Source organism: Hyperoodon ampullatus, assembly GCF_949752795.1.
Source record: "Hyperoodon ampullatus genome assembly, chromosome: 17".
Lineage (NCBI taxonomy): Eukaryota > Metazoa > Chordata > Mammalia > Artiodactyla > Ziphiidae > Hyperoodon > Hyperoodon ampullatus.
In genome coordinates, this window is record NC_136930.1 from 33,590,821 (window position 1) to 33,616,578 (window position 25,758).

The 25,758-nt window shown below is 37.6% G+C and overlaps 1 protein-coding gene across 1 annotated transcript in view; it reads left to right on the forward strand.

Moving 5' to 3' along the window:
• Nucleotides 1–1,389: 1,389 nt before the first annotated feature.
• The window catches only part of NECAB1 (N-terminal EF-hand calcium binding protein 1), a gene marked incomplete at both ends in the record, with an annotated part of 251,412 nt that continues 227,043 nt past the window's right edge, over nt 1,390–25,758 (forward strand). The window contains 2 exons of the mRNA XM_079722340.1: nt 1,390–1,488; nt 12,592–12,616. Coding sequence (XP_079578466.1) covers nt 1,390–1,488; nt 12,592–12,616 — 124 coding nt within the window. The remainder of the gene's footprint in view (nt 1,489–12,591; nt 12,617–25,758) is intronic.

Below are 25,758 nucleotides of genomic sequence, written 5' to 3' on the forward strand. Positions count from 1 at the left end.
GTATTTCAAATACTACCTCTTTTATCAAGCCTCTCTTGGTCCCATAAGCTAAATTATAAACTGTTCCTCCTACGAAACCCATAGCACATTTTTATATGCCTTAAGGAACTCACATTTTGTCCTGGTAGTTTGTGCACTTGTCTTATAGAAAGAACATGTTCTCTTTCCTTGGAGGTCACCAAATGGAGATCTGGATCCACCCCATCAATTCTCACAGGCAGAGTCTTGTTTGAAAAAAAAGTGCTATTTTCTTTGACTCATCTTGCTCTGAGACAGTTCAACTTTGTAACCCACACAGCAACTGGCATGTGCTGTGCACATTTTAGAAGCCCAATAAACAGTGGATATGTATCCTGATGGAAAGTGAGATTACCATTTTTGCAGACCTCAAATGTTGAATAATTGTCCTCGCTTACATTCTTAAGCATAGATAGGTATTGCATCCTTTATTGTGACTTCACCTTTGGAAAACTTGCTTGAATATTACCTGACAATCTTTTCCCCACAGAGAACTTTTTTTTTTCTTTTTTTTTTGATGCTCACTGTATGCAGAGTCCATATCCTTGACCATGGCACTACCACATTTAAGCCACAGAACCCTTTGAGGTAAGCACTGCTATTGTGATTCATTTTCCTGATGAGGAAAACAGAGGCTAAACGATTTAGTAACTTGCTAGATCACAAAATGACAAATTAACCAGGGCAGGTTCTGAACCAGGGCAACCAAGATTCCAAAAATGTGTGATTTTATCCTCACACTAATCCAGCCCCTCTTTGGTTGGTGGTATCCATTTACCTGTCTTTGGGGAGGGTAGGAAAGACAGGTACACTTGTTCAAAAGCAAAGTTGGCAAAACCTCTTGGAATCGCTCTAACTCATACGGTTTCTACCCGGGGTGAGCTTAGGGGCGTCCTTACTTTGTGCTCTTGCTTCTCAAGAGAGCTTTCCATATGTTCCCCCTCTCTGTCTGGTCTACCTCCTTTCTCGCTGCATGTGGGACTGTTATGGAGTGGGCAGATACCTCAGTGTTACATTCAGTCAAGGTCGATGGTGGTGCAGCGGTTGGGGGGGGGGACGGTCAGAGTCCACTCCCACACAAAGTGGAGCAGCGCTTTGCTACGTGCAGGGATGAGACATCCAGTCGCTGCAACCAAGAGAAGTGGGGGAGGCGCGAGTTAGAGAGCGTGGGAGCGCGGGGGGACAGAGGTAAGGAGGGGGAGAGCGAGCCAGAGAGAGACAGGAGTGAGGCTCGCCGCCGGGAAGCGAACACCAGCTCCGGATCCCGAGCCCAGCAGCGGGCGGGGCAGAGACGGCAGTGCAGCATCCTTTGCCTGAGCCTGTGCAGACGCCGAGCCCCACTCCCGCTCCCAGCCGTCAGGGCTCCCAAGAATGGAGGATTCCCGGGAGACGTCGCCGTCCTCCAACAACTCCTCGGAAGAGCTCAGCTCTGCGCTGCAACTGTCAAAGGGCATGTCGATCTTCCTCGAAGTAAGTACAGAGGGAAGGTGTTAGATCAGTGCCCCTCCCCGCCCCCACTCACCGCCAGCGTCTTTTTTCTTACTCGGGAGCAGGGGTGTCGGCCCAGGAGCTGATCAGCCAGTGTTTTGCCCCCAGAACACTGGAGAGAACTACCTCCTACTTCGCTTTCCTCTCTCCCTGGTAAACCACCCAGGCAAATGCTGGAGAAATGACCACCACTCAACTAGTAAAAACGGCTGTCCCAGACCTAAAACCTGGGGCTTAACAACCCTTAATAAATTCCCAAAGTTAAATTTCTCAACAGCCTGGATTCCAATAGGGACTAGGTTTGTAAATACAACAGTCTCCATAGGGGTGGGGAGAGTTGTCCCAAATCATCTCTAATGTGCTCTGTTTGCAGCACCCACCTTGCAGATTGTCTGTGGTGACCAAGGGAATCGGTAGAAGAGGCAATGCCCCGCCTCCTCCTCCAGCCCCCTAGAAAACATTTTGAAAACATATAGGTTTTTCATTTTTACCAGCGGTGGCCAAGATCTCTTTCATAATGATTCTTTTTTCACTGCCATATCCTTTTGTCCCATTTTCCTGCTCTCTTTCTGGCCTTCTGTACCTCTCCAAGTTGTAGTTACTGTCATTATCTTCATCAATTCAAGCATTTAGCTATTCTTCTTTTGGTCCTCTCCCCGGCTTCGGTATTGATTCTCTTTCTCCATTTCTCTGCTGTTGATGATCTGTTTTGTTCACTCTTTATTTCCCTTTCTCTGATATTTTTCTGCCTTCATGCTGTGGTTTCTATCTCTATAGCAGTTTTATTTCTTATTTGTTTCTCGATTTTGCTTTACTCTCCTTCCTGCTGGTCTCTATATTTCTCACCCTTTTGTTCAGCTCTTTTCTCTGCCTTTAGGTTTTGTGGTTTTCCTATCCCTCAGTTTCCTGCGGGGCACCCAGCGCTCTCAGCCCCTCAGTTGTCACATTCGTGCTGGCCCCTGAGGTAGTTTCTGGCTCAGTGGGGACAATTCTGGCATGATAAAAGATGGGCAAAGGGCATTGAAGAATGATTCGTGCTCTTTCCTCTAACCTCCTCTGAGTTATCATTTCTTATTAAAATCAAGGTGAGGGGAGGGGACCAGAGGCCAAATACAGTTATTTATTTGCGGAGCAATGAAAATATGAGGAAACCAAATTATTAGTATCATGATGGTGAAGCAGAAATGATGAATATAAGGGAGAGGAGGCAAGGAGCCCTCCCAAGTTAATTTTGAATGGATTAGCTTGAATTTTTTAATTGGGAGAGAAACCCCTATCAATAATTAAACCTAGTGTAAGGCAAAAATATAGATAAGGTTCAACTTTGTTTCCTGGCAGCCTTCTCTTCTCATCACCATGCAGCTGCAATTGGGGATACAGGCATTCTGGGCAGGGCATCTTCTTCCCACCAATACACATGTGCGATTCCAATTTCTCCCACTCAGTAGGACTGTTAATACCTCATTCTTTTTTTTTTTTTTTTTTTTTTTTGGCGGTACGCGGGCCTCTCACTGTTGTGGCCTCTCCCGTTGCGGAGCACAGGCTCCGGATGCGCAGGCCCAGCGGCCATGGCTCACGGGCCCAGCCGCTCCGCGGCATATGGGATCCTCCCAGACCGGGGCACGAACCCGTATCCCCTGCATCGGCAGGCGGACTCTCAACCACTGCACCACCAGGGAGGCCCAATATCTCATTCTTAATGAGGTATTAACAATGCTAATGAGCACTCATCTCTGCTTAGTTTGGGTCAATCAGATGATGTTAAACTGGCTGATATTATTCCTGTTAAGTTTTGCCATTCAAGGCAAAAAAGCCCTTGAGGAACTAAGCAGGTAGAAGGAGGAGGCACACGGCACACCAGAGAAGGAAATTCTCAGGGACAGAGAGTCAGGACCCCTGAAAATCATCTTAGTTATAAGGTTGATGGCTAAACCGCCATGAAGTTGATTCAGAGAGAGAAAGAGGGGCTTCCATTCATTCTGAGCTGATCTTCAGCCTGTCCCCGAAGGATAACAAGTGCTTCCCTAAGACTTTTTTATTTTTCTGGAAAAAAGTGTATTTAATTTATTTAATTAATTTATTTATTACTTATTTATTTTTCTTCCAGTTTTATTGAGATATAATTGACTTACAGCACTATATAAGTTTAAGGTGTACAGCATAATGTACACCTTAATATATCCATGATGTGCACTTACGTACATCATGAAATGATTACCACAATAAGTTTAGTGAACATCCATCATCTCGTATAGATATAAAATTTAAAAAATAGAAAGAAATTTTTCCTTGTGGTGAAAACTCTTAGGATTTACTCTTTTAACAATGTTCACATATAACATACAGTGTTGTTGATTATATTTATCATGTTGTTCATCACATCCCTAGTACTTATGTATCTTATAACTGGAAATTTGTACCTTTTGACCACCTCCTCCAATTTCTTCTCCTGTACCCCGGCCTCTGGTGACCACAAATCTGATCTCTTTTTCTATGAATTTGTTTGTTTGTTTGTTTTTTAATATAATTGACTTATACCACTATGTTAGTTCCTATTTAACAGCACAGTGAACTGATATTTCCATACATTTCAAAATGATCACCATGATAAGCCTAGTTAAGATCTGTCATACAAAGATATTACATAGTTGTTGACTATATCTCCACATTGTAGATTTCATACCTGTGACTCATTTATTTTGCAACTGAAAGTTTGTACCTCTTAAACTCCCTCTGTTATTTTTCTTTCCCCCACCCCTCTCTCCTCTGTCAACCACCTTTTTGTTCTCTGTATTTATAACTCTGCTTCTCTTTTGTTATGCTTGATCATTTGTTTTGTTTTATAGATTCTACATATAAGTGATATCATACAGCATTAATCTTTCTCTGCCTGACATATTTCACTTAGCATAATACCCTCTAGGTCCATCCATTTGTCACAAATGGTGAGATTTCAGTCTTTGTTTATGACATATATTTTTATATTGAACATATATACCACTTCTTTATCTATTCATCTATTAATGGCCACTTAGGTTGGTTCCACATGTTGGCTATTGTAAATAATGCTGCAATGAACATAAGGGGGCATATATCTTGTCTAATTAGTATTTTCTTTTTGTTCAGATAAATACACAGGAGTAGAATTTCTGGATCATATGATAGTTCTATTTTTAATTTTTTGAGGAATCTTCACACTGTTTTCCATAGTGGATGCACCAATTTACATTGTCACCAATAGTGCATGAGTGTTCCCTTTTCTCCACATCCTCTCTAATACTTGTATTTGTTGTCTTTTTTGATAATAGTCATCATAACAGGTGTGAGGTGATATTTCATTGTGGTATTGACTTGCATTCCCTGATGATGAGTGATGTTGAGCATCTTTCCATGTGTCTGTTGATCATCTATATGTCTTCCTTGGAAAAAAGTCTATTAAGATCTTCTGCCCAGTTTTTAATTGGGTAATTATTTTTTTTTTTGATGTTGAGTTGTACAACTTCCTTGTATATTTTGCATAGTAACCCTTATCAGATATGTCATTTGAAAATATCTTCTTCCATTCAGTAGATGGAGTTTTCGTTTTGTTGATAGTTAGTTTCACAGTGCAAAAGCTTTTATTTTATTTATTTATTTATTTATTTATTTATTTTTTTTGTGGTATGCGGGCCTCTCACTGTTGTGGCCTCTCCCGTTGCGGAGCACAGGCTCCGGACGCGCAGGCTCAGCAGCCATGGCTCACGGGCCCAGCCGCTCCGCGGCATATGGGATCCTCCCAGACCGGGGCACGAACCCGTATCCCCTGCATCGGCAGGCGGACTCTCAACCACTGCGCCACCAGGGAGGCCCACAGTGCAAAAGCTTTTAAATGTGTAGTACCATTTGTTTACTTTTGCTTTTGTTTCCCTTTACTGAGTAGACATATTCAAATAAATATTATTAATAATGATGTTAAAGTGTGTAATGCCTATATTATCTTCTAGAATTTACATAGTTTCAGTCTTACATTTAAGCCTTTAATTCATTTTGAATTTATTTTTGTGCATGGTATGAAAGAATAGTCCAGTTTGATTCTTTTGTATGTAGCTGTCCAGTTTTCTCAACACCATTTTTTTTTTTTTTTTTTTTTTGGCCGCACCATGCAGCTTGTGGGATCTTATTTCCCTGACCAGGGATCAAACCCGGGCCCCAGAAGTGAAAGCACTGAGTCTTAACCACTAGACCACCAGGGAATTCCCTTCAACACCATTTATTGATTAGGCTTTTTCCTCATATATATTCTTGCCTCCTTTGTGGTAGATTAATTGGCCATATAAGTGTGGGTTCATTTCTGGACTCTGTTCTGTTCCATTTATCTATTTGTGCCAGTACAATACTGTTTTGATTACTGTGCCTTTGAAGTATAGTTTAAAATCAGGAAGCATAATACCTCCAGCTTTGTTCTTTCTCAAGATTGTTTTGGTTATTCGTGGTCTTTTATGTTTCCATACAAATTTTAGAATTATTTTTTCTAGTTCTGTGAAGGCCATTGGTATTTTGATAGGGATTACACTGAATCTGTAGATTACCTTTGGTTTTAACAATATTAATTGTTAATATTGTTAATATTAATTGTTAACATTTTAACAATATTAATTTTTCTAATCCATAAGCATGGTATATCTTTTCATTTGTTTATGTTGTCCTCAATTTCTTTCATCAGTGTTTTATAGTTTTCTGAGTACAGGTTTCTTACCTCTTTAGGTTTATTCCTAGGTAATTTATTCTTTTTGATGTCATTGTAAATGGGACTGTTTTCTTACCTTCTCTTTTAGATAGTTCAGTTAGTGTATAGATATGCAACAGATTTCTATATATTAATTTTGTATCCTGGAACTTTGCCAAACCCATAATGAGTTCTAGTAGTTTTTTGTGATATATTTAGGATTTCCTATATATAGTATCATGTCATTTGTGAACAATGACAAGTTTACTTCTTCCTTTTTTGTGTCAGCCTGCTGGTGGGCAGGACCAGGGCCCAGGGTGTCCTGGGGTTGGTGCTAGCCTGCTGGTGCATGGGGTTTGTGGACACTTAGGTCACTTCCATATCTTGGGAATTGTAAATAATGCTTCTATGAACATTGAGCTGCATGTATCTTTTTTAATTAGTGTTTTTATTTTTTTCAGATTTATACCCAGGAGTGGAATTGCTGGGTCATACGGTAGTTCTACTTTTAGTTTTTTGAGAAATCTCCATATTATTTTCCACAGTGGCTGCACCAATTTATATTCCCACCAACAGTGTATAAGTGTTCCCTTTTCTCCATATCCTTGCCAGTATTTTTTATTTGTGTCCTTTTGGATAATAGCCATACTGATGGGTGATATCTCATTGTAGTTTTGATTTGCATTTCCTTGATGATTAACAATGCTGAGCATTTTTTCATGTGCCTGTTGGCCATCTGCATTTCCTCTTTGGAATAATGTCTATTCAGTTCTTCTGCCCATTTTTAATTTTTTTTGATGTTGAGTTGTATGAGCTGTTTATATATATTGGTATTAATCTTTTATCAGTCATATCATTTGCAAATATTTTCTCCCAGTGAGTAGATTGTCTTTTCATTTTGTCGATGTGTGGTTCCTTCTTTATATTTTTGGTGTATAAAATCTTTTCTGCTAGATTCCAGCCTTTTTCATCAATTGCTTCTCTGTAAATAGTTGTAATTTTGGTGCCCATAGGAAGAAGTAAGCTCAGGGTCTTCCTACTCTGTCATCATGGTCATACCCCTTCTCTGTGACTGTTCAAAATCAGTGTACAAATCCTAGTAATACTGTAGAGATGAATAGATTGAGCTATGTAAATAGAAAGTCGTCATCTCTGACATAAACATCTACTTGGCCCAAGTGTTCAAACTGCTATTTAAAAATAAGAGAAAAGAAGAGATTAAAATATCTTTTATTATTGTTTGTATATGTATGATTGTTCCCAAGTTCTGTAAATAAATAGTATCAAGTCTCTGTTCTGAAGGAATGTGTACTCTATAAATAGGACAGCCTTGTCTTCGTATATTTATTTCTGTAATTTAAAAATAAAAATATAAAACTGATTTCACATGATAGGTGTTGACATGCTTTGTTGCCAGTAAAACAGTTGAGTCTACAAAAAACTGCTACTGGATTTTATCTTGAATAGAAAAGATTTTGTTTACACTTTTCTTTGAGATATTTTGTGAAAAATCTAGCACTCTGGTGAAATAGGTGATTGAAAAAGAATTTGTTATTTAGGGACTTTTGAATTATTTATTTCTGGATCATATTGCTTTTAGCAGAAAAACATGTGGAATATAAATACATAATTTTATTTGATCAGTTTTACTGTATTCTAGTAGCACTGCTATGAAAGAGTACTTTTTGAATTCTACTCAGATTATAATAAGTAGGCGATATATATTCCCTTTTCCAAAGAGGAACAGAAATGAAATTGATTAGAGGCTTCTGCATCACACAGGCTAATTTCTAAATTTGAGGAAAACTTTGATTTTCAGTGTTTATATTCCAGTGTCACTGCAATAATCATTCCTGTAAGAAATTATTTAAACTACTTTTGAGGATACTGTTAATGATATGACTGTATATGTCCAACTGGTTAGAAACTAGACATAGATCAGAAAATCCGGGAGAGATTTATCACAACTGTTGGCTTTTGTTTCATTTTCCTTATCTCCAATTCAGCAATAATAATGAGTATGATATTTAATGTAAATGTTATTGTGAGTATGAACTAACAGTTCATAGTATAGAAAACTGAGGAAAAAAAGGATATGTGTTATGTAAATTTGAACTATTCTGTTACATCAGTATTCCATGTTGAATGTGTAAATAACAGTAACAAAACTCACAAGCAAAATTTTATAAATCTAATTTTTATGATTTTCTTTCTAAAAAATGTCAGAATTGAGTATCAGTTCATCATAAATACTCTTTAATATCTTATTGGGGGGGCTTAGAAAACCTAGTGCTGGTACCAACTCATGGCTGCGCACTGAGGCTGCTGCACTGCATTTGCACAGGGCACAACTGCCAGCCACTGGACGGGGCTGAACTGGTTCCAGTGTGCAGCAACACGGAAGCACCTGGAGGATTAAAATTATTTTCCTTTTTACATCCATATGCTATCTTTTTTAAGGTTGCTGCATTAGAGATAACAGAGAATAAACTCTAATTTAAAACACTAATCTGTATAGCATGTGAGCCCTCTTTTGAGTTATCAGTCAACTCTACTACTGTGCAAAGGGAGAAAAACTAACCTTCAGCTAATCCCCGAAAGCAAGATGAATCCCAAATGAAGTTAGTTGCAGTTTTACCCATTTGGTGCTGCAGCCTTCTCCCAAACAGATTTCCTTTGATTTTTAACTGGAAGGGAAGTGGTGAGGTAGAAGTGGAGCCTTAAATGTTGTGAAGGAGAGAGATGACTTTACTGTTTTGTCTTCCATTCCTTCCTCTAAGCAAGCATGCACATCCATGGACACCCAGAACAAAAGGCACATTCCCTTGATGGTCAGAGACTTTGTGCAAAAGAGTAATCTTTTCTGCTTGCAAAGATACTTAATTCCGATGCCCTGTATATATTCATCTGTAGAGAGGACTGTCAGAGCAGAAACAGTTTTCCAGGTACAGTGGTTCTGTGACTGAATTCTGCTACAGTTACCCCTCCTATCTTGCCTAACACACAGTTGTTTATTTGAGTGAGACTAATAACAGGCACAATTTTTAAGTTGATATTGTCCAGTTGGGACAATGGAAATTAACCCATCACTATCTACTTTAATGGCAATGTCACTCTACTAGATTCAGGAAGCAGCAGAAATAAGGAAAACTTAGTTTTACTGTTATCATACATTATAAGTTATAAATTATTTTCCTACACGGCCTACATTAGGCAAAATTGAGAAGACAGTGCCCACTTACCTGCATCCTATGTCAGGGTGACTAATCTCCTGGTAGCAAAATCACCTGTGAGATGTCCAGGCCCACACACTATGACTCACCTACTAGTTCTTCCTTTCTGGATGGTACTCCATATTCTGGATGAGTCCCTACTCCCTGCCCTATGTCTCAGTTTCTCAGGAGTCCACTAAGTGACTGATAGCTCATCTCATTACCTAATTAACCTGGTATATGAGAGGAGGCACTTAGCAAACATTAGTTTAGTGAATGGAAATGGTGTTAGTGTTTTATGCCTCCAAGACAACATTTTCATTTTAATACCTGCCTTTGATAACTTAAAATGAAAAATGAAGAACCTCAGTCAAGGCCATTAAAGAATATCTTTCAAGGTAAAAGATGCTATTTGATAAACCTTAAAGGGTTTCAAAAACATAGCACCACCTGCATTAAGCTTTAAGTTTGGCCATGATATTTAAATCTATTTACTATCTTGTGATGGCAACTAGTAAGATTAGCTGACTCAGAGTACTATGGTAGCGTAAAATAATGAACTCAATTCTCATTCACAGTACATTTTTTATTAGTCTGAGAGCTCAGAGGAAAAATCTGCAGCAGAGACACTTCTGTTCATATTCAATTACAAAGAACTGTCTTAATAACGAGTGTCTATCTTAATTTCATCTATAAGAAGCTGAATGCTATTTAAGATTGTTCTTTATGAAGTGAAATGTTAGAAGTCCTGGGCCTGAGTCTCTGGTGTTTTGTTACTCCTATTTTACTCACTTCAAACTCATAAGGGTACAATAGAGCTTGAAATAGAATCTTAGAGTATATCAAAGGTAAGAAATAGACTGTGTTTTATGTCTCCCCAACTCTATGGCTTCATGTTTCAGAGGAGAGAAAGAAGCTGGTTATGATGGAGAGATGGATTCACAAAATCTCCACTAGAAATTATTTCCAATATGGTAAAAAGGAATCTGTGCCTCATTTTGCTCTAAACATGGAAACTTTTACTATTGAAAGCAGTCCTCCTGCACTAATTAAATAAATTTAGTTTAAAAAAGTGCACTTTTTATTCACTCAAGTCAGGGTGATACATATCTGTTATTGGAAATTTTTCACGGGAAAGGTTTTTAGTAATAATATTAGTATTTTATAATAAAAACACATTGTAATAATGATTAGATTTATCCATACTTCATTTCCATGAAATCAACAGAAGGCAAGGAGGATCAAGTCTGTAGTGGAAAGCAGTAAAACAGAAAATTTTGGTAATAAAAATTATTGCTCATGTTTCAAGCTAGCCACCAAGAAATGATGGCCTAAATATAAGAGTAGCTCTTGTTACTTAACCATAACTATAAATTTCTCAGGAAAAAAATAATCCTTAAATGCTCCTTCACTTAATTAAAGCTTGTCTTTGCAATATGGTAAAGGGACATTTTCTTTGGTACTGTGTATAACATAGCTGTGTATTATATTATCCAGATATTTTTCTAGCAGTATACAGTATCAGTTAGGGCTAATTTGATTGCTGTCAACAGAAAAAAATAACCCAAACTATCTTAAGATTTTTAAAAAGTAACAATTTATTGACTCTTGTAATGAAAAGCAGAGATCATCTTTTCAGGATGGCTTGATCAGGGGCTCAGAGGGTGTCATCAAGATCCAGTTTCTCTAAGCCTCTGGATACTCCTTTCTTTAAGGTTAGTTATTTCCAGGTTGTATATTATATTAACTTCCTAAGGCTTTTATAATAAAGTACTAAACAAATGGTGGTTTAAACAACAAAATTTACTCTCTCAGTTCTGGAGGTTAGAGGGGTGAAATCAAGGTGTGGGTAGGACCATACTCCCTTTGAAGGCTCTAGGGGAGAATCGGTTCCATGCCTTTCTCCTAGCTCCTAGTTGTGACCATCAGCCTTTGGCATTCCTTGGCTTGCAGCTGTATCACTCCAATATCTGCCCCTGTTATCATATAGCCTTCTTCTTTGTGTCTATGCATCTCTGAATTGCTCTCCTTATAAAGTCACCAACCATTGGATTTAGAGTCCAATCCAGTAAGGTCTTAGTTTGATTACAACAAAGACTGTATTTCCAAACAAGGTCACATTCACAGTTACTAGGGATTAGGATTTCAACATTTGTTTTGGGGCAATACAGTTCAACCCATGACATATTCAATTACAAAAAAGCAGCTCCTTACCTATATTTTCCTAGGTTCAAAGTCAACAGAAGATAAAGTGTTTCTCTCTTGATAACTCAAGGAAAACCATGGCTTCATTGGCTTTATTTTGCTAATTCCTGAGTAATCACTGTGGCCAGAGGAGTATGACACTCTGTTTACTAGGCTTGAGTACTCTGCCCAAACCTGGAACACATGGGCCAAGAGTGGAGGACAGATTGGTTTCCCAGAAGAAAATTAGAAATCTTTATTAAAGATACTGGATGGTCAAGCAGTTCATGTTCATCAAAGACAATTTAAGATAGTCCCAGATAACAAATTAACTCATAAAAGTAAGATATACTATAGACCCAAGAGCTCTTATTTATCCACAATTTATTATTTTTGTTCCTATTTATTCCCTGTGTTATTATATGATTGACTTACATTAAATAGCACATATTTAAAGTGAAAAGTTGATGAGTTGTCACATATTTATATATCTGTGAAACTTTCACCACAATCAAGAAAATAAATATATCTACCATCCTAAAAAGTTTCCTCATGCCCTCTTGTAATCCAGCCCTCTCTGCCCTTGCATTCCTACACAACCTTTAATCTGCTTTCTGTTACTATCTGCATTTTCTAGAATTTTATATAAATGGAATAATATATATTCTTTTGTGTCTAGGTTTTTTACTCAGCATAATTACTTTGAGATCTATCCAAGTTATTGTATGCATCAAGAGCTCATTCCTTTTTATTGCTCAGGAGTATTCATTGTATGGATACACCATGGCTTGTTTGTCCATTCACTTGTTTATGGACATTGAGTATTTTTAATTTTTTACTATTGTAAAGAAATATTTCAACTGGGAAAACTTTATTTTAAATTGGAATTTCTTTCATTTAATAATGGGTAAATTATGTGAGAGTATAATGTTCGCTGCAATACTTACAAAAATGGTGATAAAATGTTTCCTTTTTCTTTTCCAGATACTGAGGAGAGCAGACAAAAATGGTAAGAGCAAAAATCTACAGTTTCTATTTATTAATCTCTTACTGTTTAGATCACTTTATATAGAATAATATGGAAGAGAGAGGGGAACCCAAGAAATTGACACATAAAATGTCATTTTCTTGTACCAGTAAGAGTTTTACGCGAGTTCACGGCTCGAGAAGTTTAGGTGAGTTCATCAGAAGTTGACAGAGGTATCTGCATTTGACAGGAAGATGGAATTTATGCCTTTGAGGTGAGGAACCATCATACTTGGGCTCTGGCTTTCCCTTTTGTGTTGTGCTTTAAATTAATTTTAAAGTAATAATAACTTCTATTTGTTGAGTATCTACTGGGGTAAGTGCTTCGCATTCATTATTTCTTAGAGTTATAAGATATAGATCTGAGACTTGAATTTTAGTCTGTGTGACACCAAAGGCCAGGCTCTCAACATTGAACTTTATAGTGACCTTGGGGCTACTACACTCTAAGATGGTTACCTGGAAGCATGTATTACAGACTTATCTCTACTCCATGGCTCTTGAGCATAGCTCTCCCAGTCGAATTGTATGCACTGTGAGTGATAATCTATAGAGGCAGAGAAGTAGCAGAAACCAGAAGGAAAAATTGTTTTGTCAAAAGAACTAAAGTTGAAATGATGCCTGCACAAAGTCCAATTATAAGCTGTCATAAGCAATATCTTTTGACTCCTTCATTCCACTATAAATTTTGTTCCACAGAATACCAAATCAGAGATTATTGTATTTATTCTGCTGCTGTAGCATAAGTACATAACAGAGCTATACTCTTGACAAGAGTTTCTTGACAAATTTAGGGTTCAAAAAGTCCTTTTCTTGAAATCCAGTTTCTTATATATGGGGAGAAATTACAGGCAGAATCTATATCTGACAAACATGTTTTGTAGTCTAGTTGCCCATTAAGCTGCCAGACCAAGGAAAGCTTGACTGGCACTCTACAACTTGCCACACAACAGAAAATATATAAATCTAAGGAGCAATAAAATAGTGCCCCAAATCCTGATAATATTTAACTGTGCCTACCCAATTAAATGTTTTCTCAAACTATGTTGCAGTCAAAGGTTTTTGTTTTTTTTTCACTTGAACCACTTGATTAATTTTTAAGAGAGACATAATGATGATACCATCTTGTCTCCTCATTCTACTCATTGGCCTATGCCTGATAACTAGCTCCAGTGGTGCTGAAAGCACAACTGAGTAGTTCATATGTCTCCATGTTACCTGCCTCGTACTTCAGCAGCCATTTTCAGCTCAGAAATACCTTGTCTCCCTCTCTACCTCTCGAGGCTACACTTTCCTTTCCTTGGACCCCAATGCTCTGATAGAGCATCAGTATTATCTATCACCTTTCTTTCCATCAAAACTTAACTCTTTGGCAGCCCACTATCATAACCCATGATATGGGTTATGCACACGATTTAATGGATTTTAAGATAATTTCATATGTTATGCCATGTAGAGTGGTCATTGGCACTGGCAACCTCATGTGGTCCTGTTCAGTTCCATGTTTCCTCACCTGTCTCATCACCCCCATATGATATCTCTCCCCTTCTTGTTCCCTTTCCTAGTGCCCAATCCCAATGTGTTGTCAAAGATACCTGTCCTTCTGCTCTTGTTTCCACAATCTTCACCATGCATCCTCCTCTGCAGCCCTCTGAAGCATTTGGGGCTCCACGTGTCACACTTCTATGGTGTTGTCCCTGCTTTCATCTCCACCTGCTCTGGCCTTTCAACCCTTAGCCAGCTTGAGAACTCTGAGGTACTTCTTACATTCCTGGTCAAGTCACCTTATCTGGGAAGCACTCATCAACTCCTCCAGACAGAGCTCCACCCTCTCTCTCCATACTTTGGCATGTATTGATTATTGCCCTTTGTGAGGACCAAAATTGTTTGTTGGTGATTCTACTTCTCTAAACCAAACGTGCCTTTCTATGGTAAGGAACTTGTCTTATGAGTAGACCCTATTCCTAGGCAATACTAGGTGCTCAATGGATATTTGTTTAATGAATTAATAATAATTAAATACATTCTACTCCATTATCCATCTCCCTTCCATCTGTCCACTCTTCCCTCTGCCTTTCATCCCACTTTGCTCTTCTCCCTCATTCTCAGTGTAAAGTGAGGGGAGGACAGGGTCAGGCAGGTATAGGTTTAACTCACAGCTATGCCACCTAGTAGCTTTGTGACTTTGGATAAGTAACAAACTCTGTACCCTCAGCTTTCTCATCTACAAAATAGAGATAATGACATCTACCTATGTCATGGGGTTTTAAATAATAAATGAGATAACATATGAAAATTTCCCAGGGCAGTGTATATCATATAGTAAGAATTTATACCTGCTCATTTTGCTGGTATTATTAGGATTAATGTGATCAGTATACTACTGAAAGCCTGAGTTGCTTTTGTGTTGTGGTGCTTTGGAGACACTTGGTGACATTCTAGTCATTTTTATTTCAGTGAAGTTTAGTGGGAAAAGCAGACTATTTACCATACAAGCAGAATTGAAAAACAAGAAAAGGATAGGGATAATCGAATGTAAATGAGAGGATATTAGCATAAAAAAATCTTTCTGTAACATGTGCTCATCACATTCTGTATTGGCAAATATACAGGTGCTACATGTACTTCTCACATAATAGAATACCTTATGGACTGCATAATTGGTGATGGAATAACACAGGGAATAAGGGACTATAAACAGTATGATAGATAGCCTGCCACGGTACAGATGTAATTTTACAGTCTATCTCACATGAAAGAGAAGCTTCTGGAGAAATTGGAAAAAATAATACATGATTAGAGAGATCTTGGGGGGGAGTTGGTTGTTTTTAAATCATAGACTAGGGTCCTAGACATAAAGATAGACCTTAGGGCTTCCCTGGTGGCGCAGTGGTTGGGAGTCCTCCTGCCAATGTGGGGGACGCGGGTTCGTGCCCCAGTCCGGGGGGATCCCGCATGCCACAGAGCGGCTGAGCCCATGGGCCATGGCCGCTGGGCCTGCGCGTCTGGAGCCTGTGCTCCGCGACGGGGGAGGCCGCGGCAGTGGGAGGCCCGCGTGCCGCAAAGAAAAAAAAAAAAGATAGACCTTAAAATAGTATTGTATAGCAGAGACACAAGTGCTTGAATCTAAAGAGCCTAGAATTAAACACAGAAATGCAAAACTTACTTCTATGCAGGTCGAATGAAAATGGAAATGATAACATGGGCATTTGTAAAATATGCAAAAATAATTTTTTTTAACATTTTCGAAAGGCAAAATAAAAAGGTTCATTGTAATGAATAATATCATCTAATTCCTCTTGTAGATGTGCATTTGTTAAGATCTGCTGCCATCCTCGATCTGCCTTTCTTGGTCAGCAAATAGGCAGGCTGTATGAATAACACTTTTGATCCCAATGTAATGAATGATCTCTTTAAGACATCATTATAGCTCTCCTCAGTGGTCTTTAGACCACTGCAATAACCTGTACATTGTAAATCCGTGAGGGCAGAGACCATGCCTATTACACATAGCACCAGGCCCACAGTGGTGAGCCAAATGCCTGTCACAACATAGGTGCTCAATAAATATTTGTAACTTTATTTGTAGGAAGTGCATTACCAAAAATTTGACCTTGAAAACTGAAGAAACTTAATCATATACATCAGTTAATCAAATTAAGCACTATTATTGTTTATCTGTTGTTTATTAATCAATAGTATTTGTAAAATTTATTGAGGATATATTATGGGCTATGCCCTACACTAGATGCTTTGTATATATTGTCTTCAGTTATTATGAAAAGTCTACAGAATAGCCAGTTCAGATTAGTGGTAAGAACACAGGTTTTAGTTTTATGAGTTTGAGCAAGTTACTCAACTTCCACTTGCCTCAGTTTCCTCATCTGTGAAAGAAGGGTAATATTACTTCTCTTATGCCTCTAAAACACTTAGTCTTGATCTTACATATAGTAGTAATTGTACAATATTTTTAGCTATTTTTAATATTTCTCCTTTTTTTAGGTGAAGCTCAGAGAGTTTAAATGATTTTTCTGGGTTATATTGTATGTTAACAGCAGAATTTTGAACTCAGGTTTATCTGACTCCAAATTTGGTGATCTTTTCACTTTACTGTATATGTACATATATATGTACTTCAGTCTACAAATATATAAATATAATTATAACCTGAATTTGCAAAGAGCTTGAATATGATATTCTGATCTCCCAATGCACTAGTTTTCTTGACTTAATGCACTAATTTTCTTGGTAATATGAAAGAATTATGACTCTTTGAATGACTAATCTACTTCAAGAAAATAATGCTGGCATTAAAACCCCTGGTCTAAGAACAGCTGTTGTTGTATATGTGTGTTTAGAAATATTTTGAAGATTTCATTGGATCATTATATAACTAATGTTATTAGATTAAATGAGAATTTCTAAGAGTCTTTTGATTTGGTTACCCAAAGTTTGGTTTATTCCATTAAAGTGTAAGAATATGACCTCAAGTAGAGGGGTGAAACAAAGGTTCTGGTAAGGAGGAATTTTTTGAAGACAGAGAAACTTTCAGAGTACCATTGAGAGGCCAGATTCTATGTTTCCTGTGTATTAATAAGAAGGCTGTCCTTTGATAAGAGCTACTTAGTCAAGTTTCACTGGTCCCCCCACTGGATGCCACAGTCCCTCTGATCTTCTAATAAGGGATATGAGACACAAATAAAGATGACAAGATTAAGGACTGGGTGCTGTAAAGTAGGATTATTGGCATAAGGCTGATTTTCTTCTCAAAATGCCTCACTATTTCTCAAACATTTTGGTGAAAATTAGTGAAACTGAGAATCAGATAGCTTATTACGTAGGAGGGTTCTCAGAGAGCTCTAGATTCATGTTTGTTCTCAGGCATAGGCAAACTTGCAAACTCTTCCTACACATCTGCCAGCTTGAAAGTCAAAGAAAAGTCTAATAAGAGTGATTCATTAAACAAACAGCAAACAAGCATACAAAAAACACCTCATACCCTAACAACGAGCCTACTGGGAGAAATGACTCATCAAGGAGTTCAATATGTGGGAGTGCATGAGTGAAAGTCCTGACTGTAATGATTTGTTTTAAATTAAAAAAAAATTTTTATTGAAGTATAGTTAATTGACAGTATCGCTCAGTTATACATACATACATATATATATATATACACATATATATATACATATATATATATATATATATATATATATGTATATATATATACTTTTTTTTTTTTTGCTGTACGCGGGCCTCTCACTGCTGCGGCCCCTCCTGTTGTGGAGCACAGGCTCCAGGAGCACAGGCCCAGTGGCCATGGGTCACGGGCCCAGCCGCTTCGTGGCACGTGGTATCCTTCTGGACTGGGGCACGAACCCGTGTTCCCTGCATCGGCAGGCGGACTCCCAATGACTGCGCCACCAGGGAAGCCCTATATATATTCTTTTTCAGATTCTTTTCCCATGTAGTTTATACATAATACTGTGTATAGTTTCCTGTGCTACATTGTATGTCCTTGTTGGTTATCTGTTTTATACATAGTAGTGTTATGCTAATACATAGTAGTAAGGTTAATCCCAGCCTCCTAATTTATCCCTCCTCCCACCAATCTTTCCCCTTTGGTAACCATAAATTTGTTTTCTATGTCTGTGAGTCTCTTTCTATTTTGGAATTAAGTTCAGTTGTGTCTTTTTTTTCTTTTAGATTCCACATATAAGCAATGTCATGATATTTGTCTTTCTCTGTTTAGCTTACTTCACTTTGCATGATAATTTCTAGGTCTATCCATTTTGCTGAAATGGCATTGTTTTATTCTTTTTTATGGCTGAGTAATACTTCATTGTGTGTGTGTGTGTGTGTGTGTGTGTGTGTGTGTGTGTGTATATATATATATATATATATATCACATCTTCTTTATCCATTCATCTATCAATGGACATTTAATTTGCTTCCATGTCTTCACTATCGTAAATAGAGCTGAAATGAACATTGGGGTGCATATGTATTTTTGAAATATGGTTTTCTCTGGATATATGTCCAGTAGTGGAATTGCTGGGTCATATGGTAGTTCTAATTTTAGTTTTTGAAGGAACCTCCATATTGTTCTCCATAGTGGCTGTATCAATTTACATTCTCACCAACAGTGCAAGAGGGTTCTCTTTTTTCCACACCCTCTCCAGCATTTACTCTTTGTAGATTTTTTGGTGATGGCCATTCTGACTGGTGTGAGGTGGTATCTCATTGTAGTTTTGATTTGCATTTCTCTAATAATTAGTGATGTTGAGCATCTTTTCATGTGCCTCTTGGCCAACTGTATGTCTTCTTTGGAGAGCTGTCTATTTAGGTCTTCTGCTCTTTTTTGGATTGGGTTGTTTTGTTTTTTTTTTTTAAATATTGAACTGCTTGAGCTGTTTATATATTTTGAAGATTAATCCTTTGTCCATTGATCTGTTTGAAAATATTTTCTCCCATTCTGAGGGCTGTCTTTTCATCTTATTTATAGTTTCCTTTGCTGTGCAAAAGGTTTTAAGTTTCATTAGGTCCCATTTGTTTATTTTTGCTATTATTTCCATTACTCTAGGAGGTGAGTCAAAAAAGACCTTGCTGTGATTTATGTTAAAGAATGTTCTTCCTATGTTTCCCTTTAAAAGTTTTATAGTGTACTGTCTTACATTTAGCTCTTTAATCCATTTTGAGTTTAATTTTGTGTGTGGTGTTAGGGAGCGTTCTAGTTTCATTCTTTTGCTTGTAGCTGTCCAGCTTTCCTAGCCCCACTTATTGAAGAGTCTGTCTTCTCCATTGTATATTGTTGCCTCCTTTGTCATAGATTAGTTGACCATAGGTGCATGGGTTTATCTCTGGGCTTTCTATCCTGTTCCACTGATCTATATTTCTGTTTCTGTGCCAGTACCACATTGTCTTGATTACTGTAGCTTTGAGTATAGTCTGAAGTCAGGGAGTCTGATTCCTCCAGCTCTGTTTTTTTCCCTCAAGATTGCTTTGGCTATTCGGGGTCTTTTGTGCCTCCATACAAATTTTAAGACTTTTTGTTCTAGTTCTGTAAAAAATGCCATTGGTAATTTGATAGGGATTCCATTGAATCTGTAGATTGCTTTGGGTAATATACTCACTTTCACAATATTGATTCTTCCAATCCAAGAACATGGTATATCTCTCCATCTGTTTGTGTCATCTTTGATTTCTTTCATCAGTGTCTTATAGTTTTCTGAGTACAGGTCTTTTACCTCCTTATTTAGGTTTATTCATAGTTATTTTATTCTTTTTTTTGCAGTGGTGAATGGGATTGTTTCCTTATTTTCTCTTTCTGATCCTTTGTTGTTAGTGTATGGAAATGTAAGAGATTTCTGTGCATTAATTTTGTATCCTGCAAATTTACCAAATTCATTGATTAGCTCTAGTAGTTTTCTGGTGGCATCTTTAGGATTACCTATGTATAGTATCATGTCATCTGCAAACAGTGACAGTTTTACTTCTTCTTTTCCAATTTTTATTCCTTTTATTTATTTTTCTTCCTTGATTGCTGTGGCTAAGACTTCCAACACTATGTTGAATAATAGTGGTGAGAGTGTACATCCTTGTCTTTTTCCTGATCTTAGAGGAAATGCTTTCAGTTTTTTATCATTGAGAATGATGTTTGCTGTGGGTTTTGTCATATACGGTTTTTATTATGTTGAGGTAGGTTCCCTCTGTGCTCACTTTCTGGCAAGTTTTTATCATAAATCAGTGTTGAGTTTTGTCAGAAGATTTTTCTGCATCTATTGAGATGATCATATGGTTTTTCTCCTTCAGTTTGTTAATATGGGGTGTCACATTGATTGATTTGTGTATATTGAAGAATCCTTGCATCCCTGGGATTAATCCCACTTGATATGGTGTATGAGCCTTTTAATGTGTTGTTGGATTCTGTTTGCTAGTATTTTCTTGAGGATTTTTGCATGTATATTCATCAGTGATATTGGTCTGTAATTTTCTTTTTTTTGTAGTATTTGTCTAGTTTTGGTATGAGGGTGATGGTGGCCTCATAGGATGAGTTTGGGAGTGTTCCTTCCTCTGCAATTTTTTGGAAGAGTTTGAGAAGGATAGATGTTAGCTCTTCTCTAAATGTTTGATAGATTTCACCTGTGAAGCCATCTGGTCCTGGACTTTTGTTTGTTGTAAGACTTTTAATCACAGTTTCAATTTCATTACTTGTGATTGGTCTGTTCATATTTTCTATTTTATCCTGGTTGAGTCATGGGAGGTCATACCTTTCTAATAATTTGTCCATTTCTTCCAGGTTGTCCATTTTATTGGGATAGAGTTGCTTGTAGTAGTCTCTTATGATTCTTTGTATTTCTGTGGTGTCCACTGTAACTTCTCCTTTTTCATTTCTAATTTTATTCGAGTCATCTCCCTCTTTTTCTTACTGAGTCTCACTAAAGGTTTTTCTGCTCTGTTTATCTTCTTAAAGAATCAGCTTTTAGTTTTATTGATCTTTGTTATTGTTTTCTTTGTTTCTAATTTATTTATTTCTGCTCTGATCTTTATGATATCTTTCCTTCTACTAACTTTGGGTTTTCTTTGTTCTTCTTTCTCTAGTTCCTTTAGGTGTAAGGTTAGATTGTTTATTTGAGATTTTTCTTGTTTCTTGAGGTAGCATTGTATTGCTATAAACTTCCCTCTTAGAATTGCTTTTGCTGGGTCCCATAGGTTTTGGATTGTTGTGTTTTCATTTTCTTTTGTCTCTAGGTATTTTTTGATTTCCTCTTTGAATTCCTCAGTGATCCATTGGTTGTTTAGTAGCATATTGTTTAGTTTCCATGTGGTTGTGGGGTTTTATGTGGTTTTCTCCTGGTTGTTGATTTCTAATTTCAGAGTGTTGTCAATGGAAAAGATGTTTGATATTATTTCAATGTTCTTAAAATTACTGAGATTTTCTTTGTGGCTCAGCATTTGATCTATTCTGCAGAATATTCCATGTGCACTTGAAAATAATGTGTATTCTGCTGCTTTTAAATGGAGTTCTCTATAAATATCAATTAAGCCAAGCTGTTTTAATGTGTCGTTCAAGGCCTATGTTTCCATATTGATTTTCTGTATGGATGATCTGTCTATCGATGTAAGTGGAGTGTTAAAGTCCCCCACCATTATTGTGTTACTGTCAATTTCTCCTTTTATGTCTGTTAACATTTGCCTTACATATTGAGATCCTCCTGTGTTGGGTGCATATATGTTTACAATTTTTTAATCTTCTTCTTGGATTGATGTCTTGACCATTATGTAGTGTCCTTCCTTGTCTCTTGTAACATTCTTTATTTTAAAGTCTATTTTATTGATATGAGTTTTGCTACTCCAGCTTTCTTTTGATTTCTCTTTGCATGGAATATCTATTTTCATCCCCTCACTTTCATTCTGTAATTGTCTCTAGAACTGAAGTGGGTCCCTTGTAGACAACATGTATATGGGTCTTGTTCTGTATTCATTCAGCCAGTCTATGTCTTTTGGTTGGAGCATTTAATCCATTACATTTAATTATCAAGGTGTATGTTATTGTTGCCATTTTGTTAATTGTTTTGGATTTGTTTTTGTAGATCTTTATTCTTCCTTTCCTCTTTTGTTCTCTTCTCTTGGGATTTTATTACCATCTTTAGTGTTGTGTTTGGATTCTTTTTCTTTTCGTGTGTATATCTATTATAGATTTTTCATTTGTTGTTACCATGAGGTTTTGATATATCAGTCTATATGTATACATGATTATTTTATAAAGTTGCTGATTTCTTAATTTCAAATGCATTTCAAATATCTTGCATGTGTACTCCTCTCCTCTTATATTTACTGATTTTGATATAATATTTTTGTGTGGATGATTTCCTACCTTTACTGTATGTTTTTCTTTACCAGTGAGCTTTCCCATTTTGTAATTTTCTTGTTTTTAGTTGTGATCTTTTCTCTTCTGCTTATAAAAGTTTCTTTAGCATTTGTGTAATTCTGGTTTGTGGTGCTGAATTCTTTTAGTTTTGCTTTGTCTGTAAAGCTTCTTATTTTTCCATCAAATCTGAACAAGAGCCTTATGGGTAGAATATTCTTGGTTTTAGGTTTTTCCCTTTCAACATTTTAAATATATTGTGCCACTCCCTTTTGGCCTGTAGAGTTTCTGTTGAAAAATCAGCTGATAGTCTTATGGGGGTTCCCTTGTATGCTATTTGTTGATTTTCCCTTGTTGCTTTTAATATTTTCTCTTTGTCTTTAATTTTTGAGAATTTTATTACTATGTATCTCTGCATGTTCCACCTTGAGTTTATCCTGCCTTGGGACTCTCTGTGCTTCCTGGACTTGGGTGACTGTTTCCTTTACCATGTTAGGGATATTTTCAGCTATTATCTCTTCAAATATTTTCTCAGGTCCTTTCTCTCCCCCTTCTCCTTCTGGGACCCCTATAATGTGAATGTTGGTGTGTTTGACATTGCCCCAGAGGTCTCTTAAACTGTCCTCATTTTATTTCATTCTTTTTTCTTTATTCTGTTCTATGGCAGTGATTTCCACCACTCTGAATTCCAGCTCACTGATTAATTCTTCTGCCTCATTTATTCTGCTATAGTTTCATTCTAGTGTGTTTTTCATTTCAGTTATTGTATTCTTCTACTCTGTTTGGCTGTTATTTATATTTTCTATCTCTTTGCTAAGAACTTCCTGTAACTTCTTGATCTGTGCATCCATTCTTTTCCAGAGTTCTTGGATCATCCTTACAATCATTACTTGGATCTCTTTCTTCAGTAGATTTCCTATCTCTACTTCACTTAGTTGTTCTTCTGGGGTTTTATCTTCTTCTTTCATCTGAAACATATTCCTTTGCCATCTCAATTTGTCTAAATTTCTATTTGTATTTTTATGTATGTAGTAGCTTAGTTACATTTCTCAGCCTTGGAGAAGTAGCCTTCTGTAGGGGATGTCCAATGTGCTTCAGCGGTACACTCCTCTCTCATCACCCAAGGGCCAGGGACCAGCTTGTCCCAGGGTAGTTTCTGACCTGCATTTGCAGACTCAGTTCCACAGGCTACAAGATGGTAGTTTCCTTCTTTTTGGTTTCTGCCCCTTGGTGGGGGAGGATGGTCTAGAGGCTTGTGCAGGCTTCCTGGCTGGAGGGGCTGGTGCCTGTCCATTGGTGGGTGGAGCTGGATCTTGGCCCTCTGGTGGGTAGGGTGGTGTCAATGGCCATGTATAGAGGTGGCTGTTGGCTCAGGAAGTCTTTAGTTAGCCTGTCTCATGATGTGTGGGGTTGTGTTCTTGCCCTGTTGGTTGTTTGGCCTGAGGCATCCTGGCAGTAGAGCTTACAGGCTGTTCAGTTGTGTCAGGTCTCCATGCCAAGGATCCAAAATGTCTGCCTCCAACCAGAGGTCACATAGGTAGCTGCTATGTCCACCACCATCTTTTATGACCCCAAAGGGAGCCACAGCTGTGCCCTGACTCCCCAGGAGACCCTACAAGACCATCAGATATGTCTGGTCCATGCCCCTATGAAGTCACTACTTTTGCCATGGGTTTTGAAGTGCACGAGACCTTGTGTACATTCTCCAAGAGTGGAGTTTCTGTTTCCCCTAGTCCTATGGCTCTCCTGCAAACAAGTCCCACTTGCTTTCAAAGCCAACTGCTATGGGGACTCATCATCCTGTTGTTGGACCCCTAGGCTGGGGAACCTGGCATGAGGCTCAGAGCTCTCACTCCTGTGGGAGAACTTCCACCATATAATTATTCTCCAGTTTGTGTGTCGCCCACCCAGTTCTTATGGGATTTGATTATATAATGAGTTTGCTCCTCCTCCCTTATCATGGTTTAGTCTTTAAGTATTTGGATGTAGAATATCTTTTCTTGGTAGATTCCAGTCCTTTTGTTCAGCAGTTAGTTGTGGTTTTGGTGTGCCTGTGAGAGGAGGTGAGTTCAAGGTCCCTTTATTCTGCCATATTGCTGAAACTTCCCTTCTGAAACCTGTGATTCTCCAGTTTTAGATGCTCATTAACAACAGCCAGATGAAGAGATATGTACGGTGAGGTCCGGAACAAAGTAGCTGCTGTGGTTATGGAGTTTAGGGACCTGCACAATGGCATGTGGAAACGTTCTGGTTCCCCAACCTGGAAGCTCGATTTATTTATTTTTTTCTACAAAGTAAGAGAAAACAAATTTTCTATTTCCATAGTATATATATACTAGTATATAGTATATACTAGTATATAGTATACATATATATATATATATATATTAATATAAAACAGTTTCACACTCATAATTATTTTTTTCTACAAAGTAGGGGAAAACAAATTTTCCATTTCTGTAGTATAGTTTTTTTCTAAAATGTAAAGCTGTTTCACACTCATAAATGTGTTACTTTTCTGCCAAAAGCAGAAAACTTAAAATTTTTATCTTCACATAGCTGGGCTTATCAGTTGTCACAGAAACAAGTAGAAAATTTAGATTCAAGTTACTGAGCTCATCATATGACTGCCATGGGCAGCCAAAAGCTGTGAAGTCAGACCATGTTCCAATAACAGATCCTGAAGTATATAAGGCACAATGTCTACCCTAAAATGTGGCTTCTTCCTTAAGCACTTTCTGTAAACCAGATCTATGGATTGGTAGATCAACATTCCTTTCCATTTCTGTTTTGAAATGTAATCATTTCCTGTACACCATCTATATCCAGGAGGCCTGTAGCATTGTAGTTAAACTTATGACTTTGCAGTCACATTTCCTGGGTTCAAATTCTTGTTCCACTTACTCTGTGAACTGGGCAAGTTATTTAACTTTCTCATCTGTAAAATGGAGATAAAGACAGTGCCTCTCTCACAGGCTTGTTGAAAGATTAAATGAGATAACACACAAATTTCTTGGAAAGGTGCTTGACCCTTAAGAAATTCTTACTTAGTGTTATCTATTTCCATTTTTTTATCTTAGTGCTTATTCTTATTTGGTGGGACTGTCAATCACAGTGTCCTTCCCACCCTCCTACTGTTGCTGAACTATTCACCTAACAGTGCCCAGATGTTCTGTCCCTGATAACCTTACTAAGCTCCCCGAGCTGCCCTGGTGCTTTTCCTACATTTTCCCTGCTCATTCAGTTTTTCCTATTGT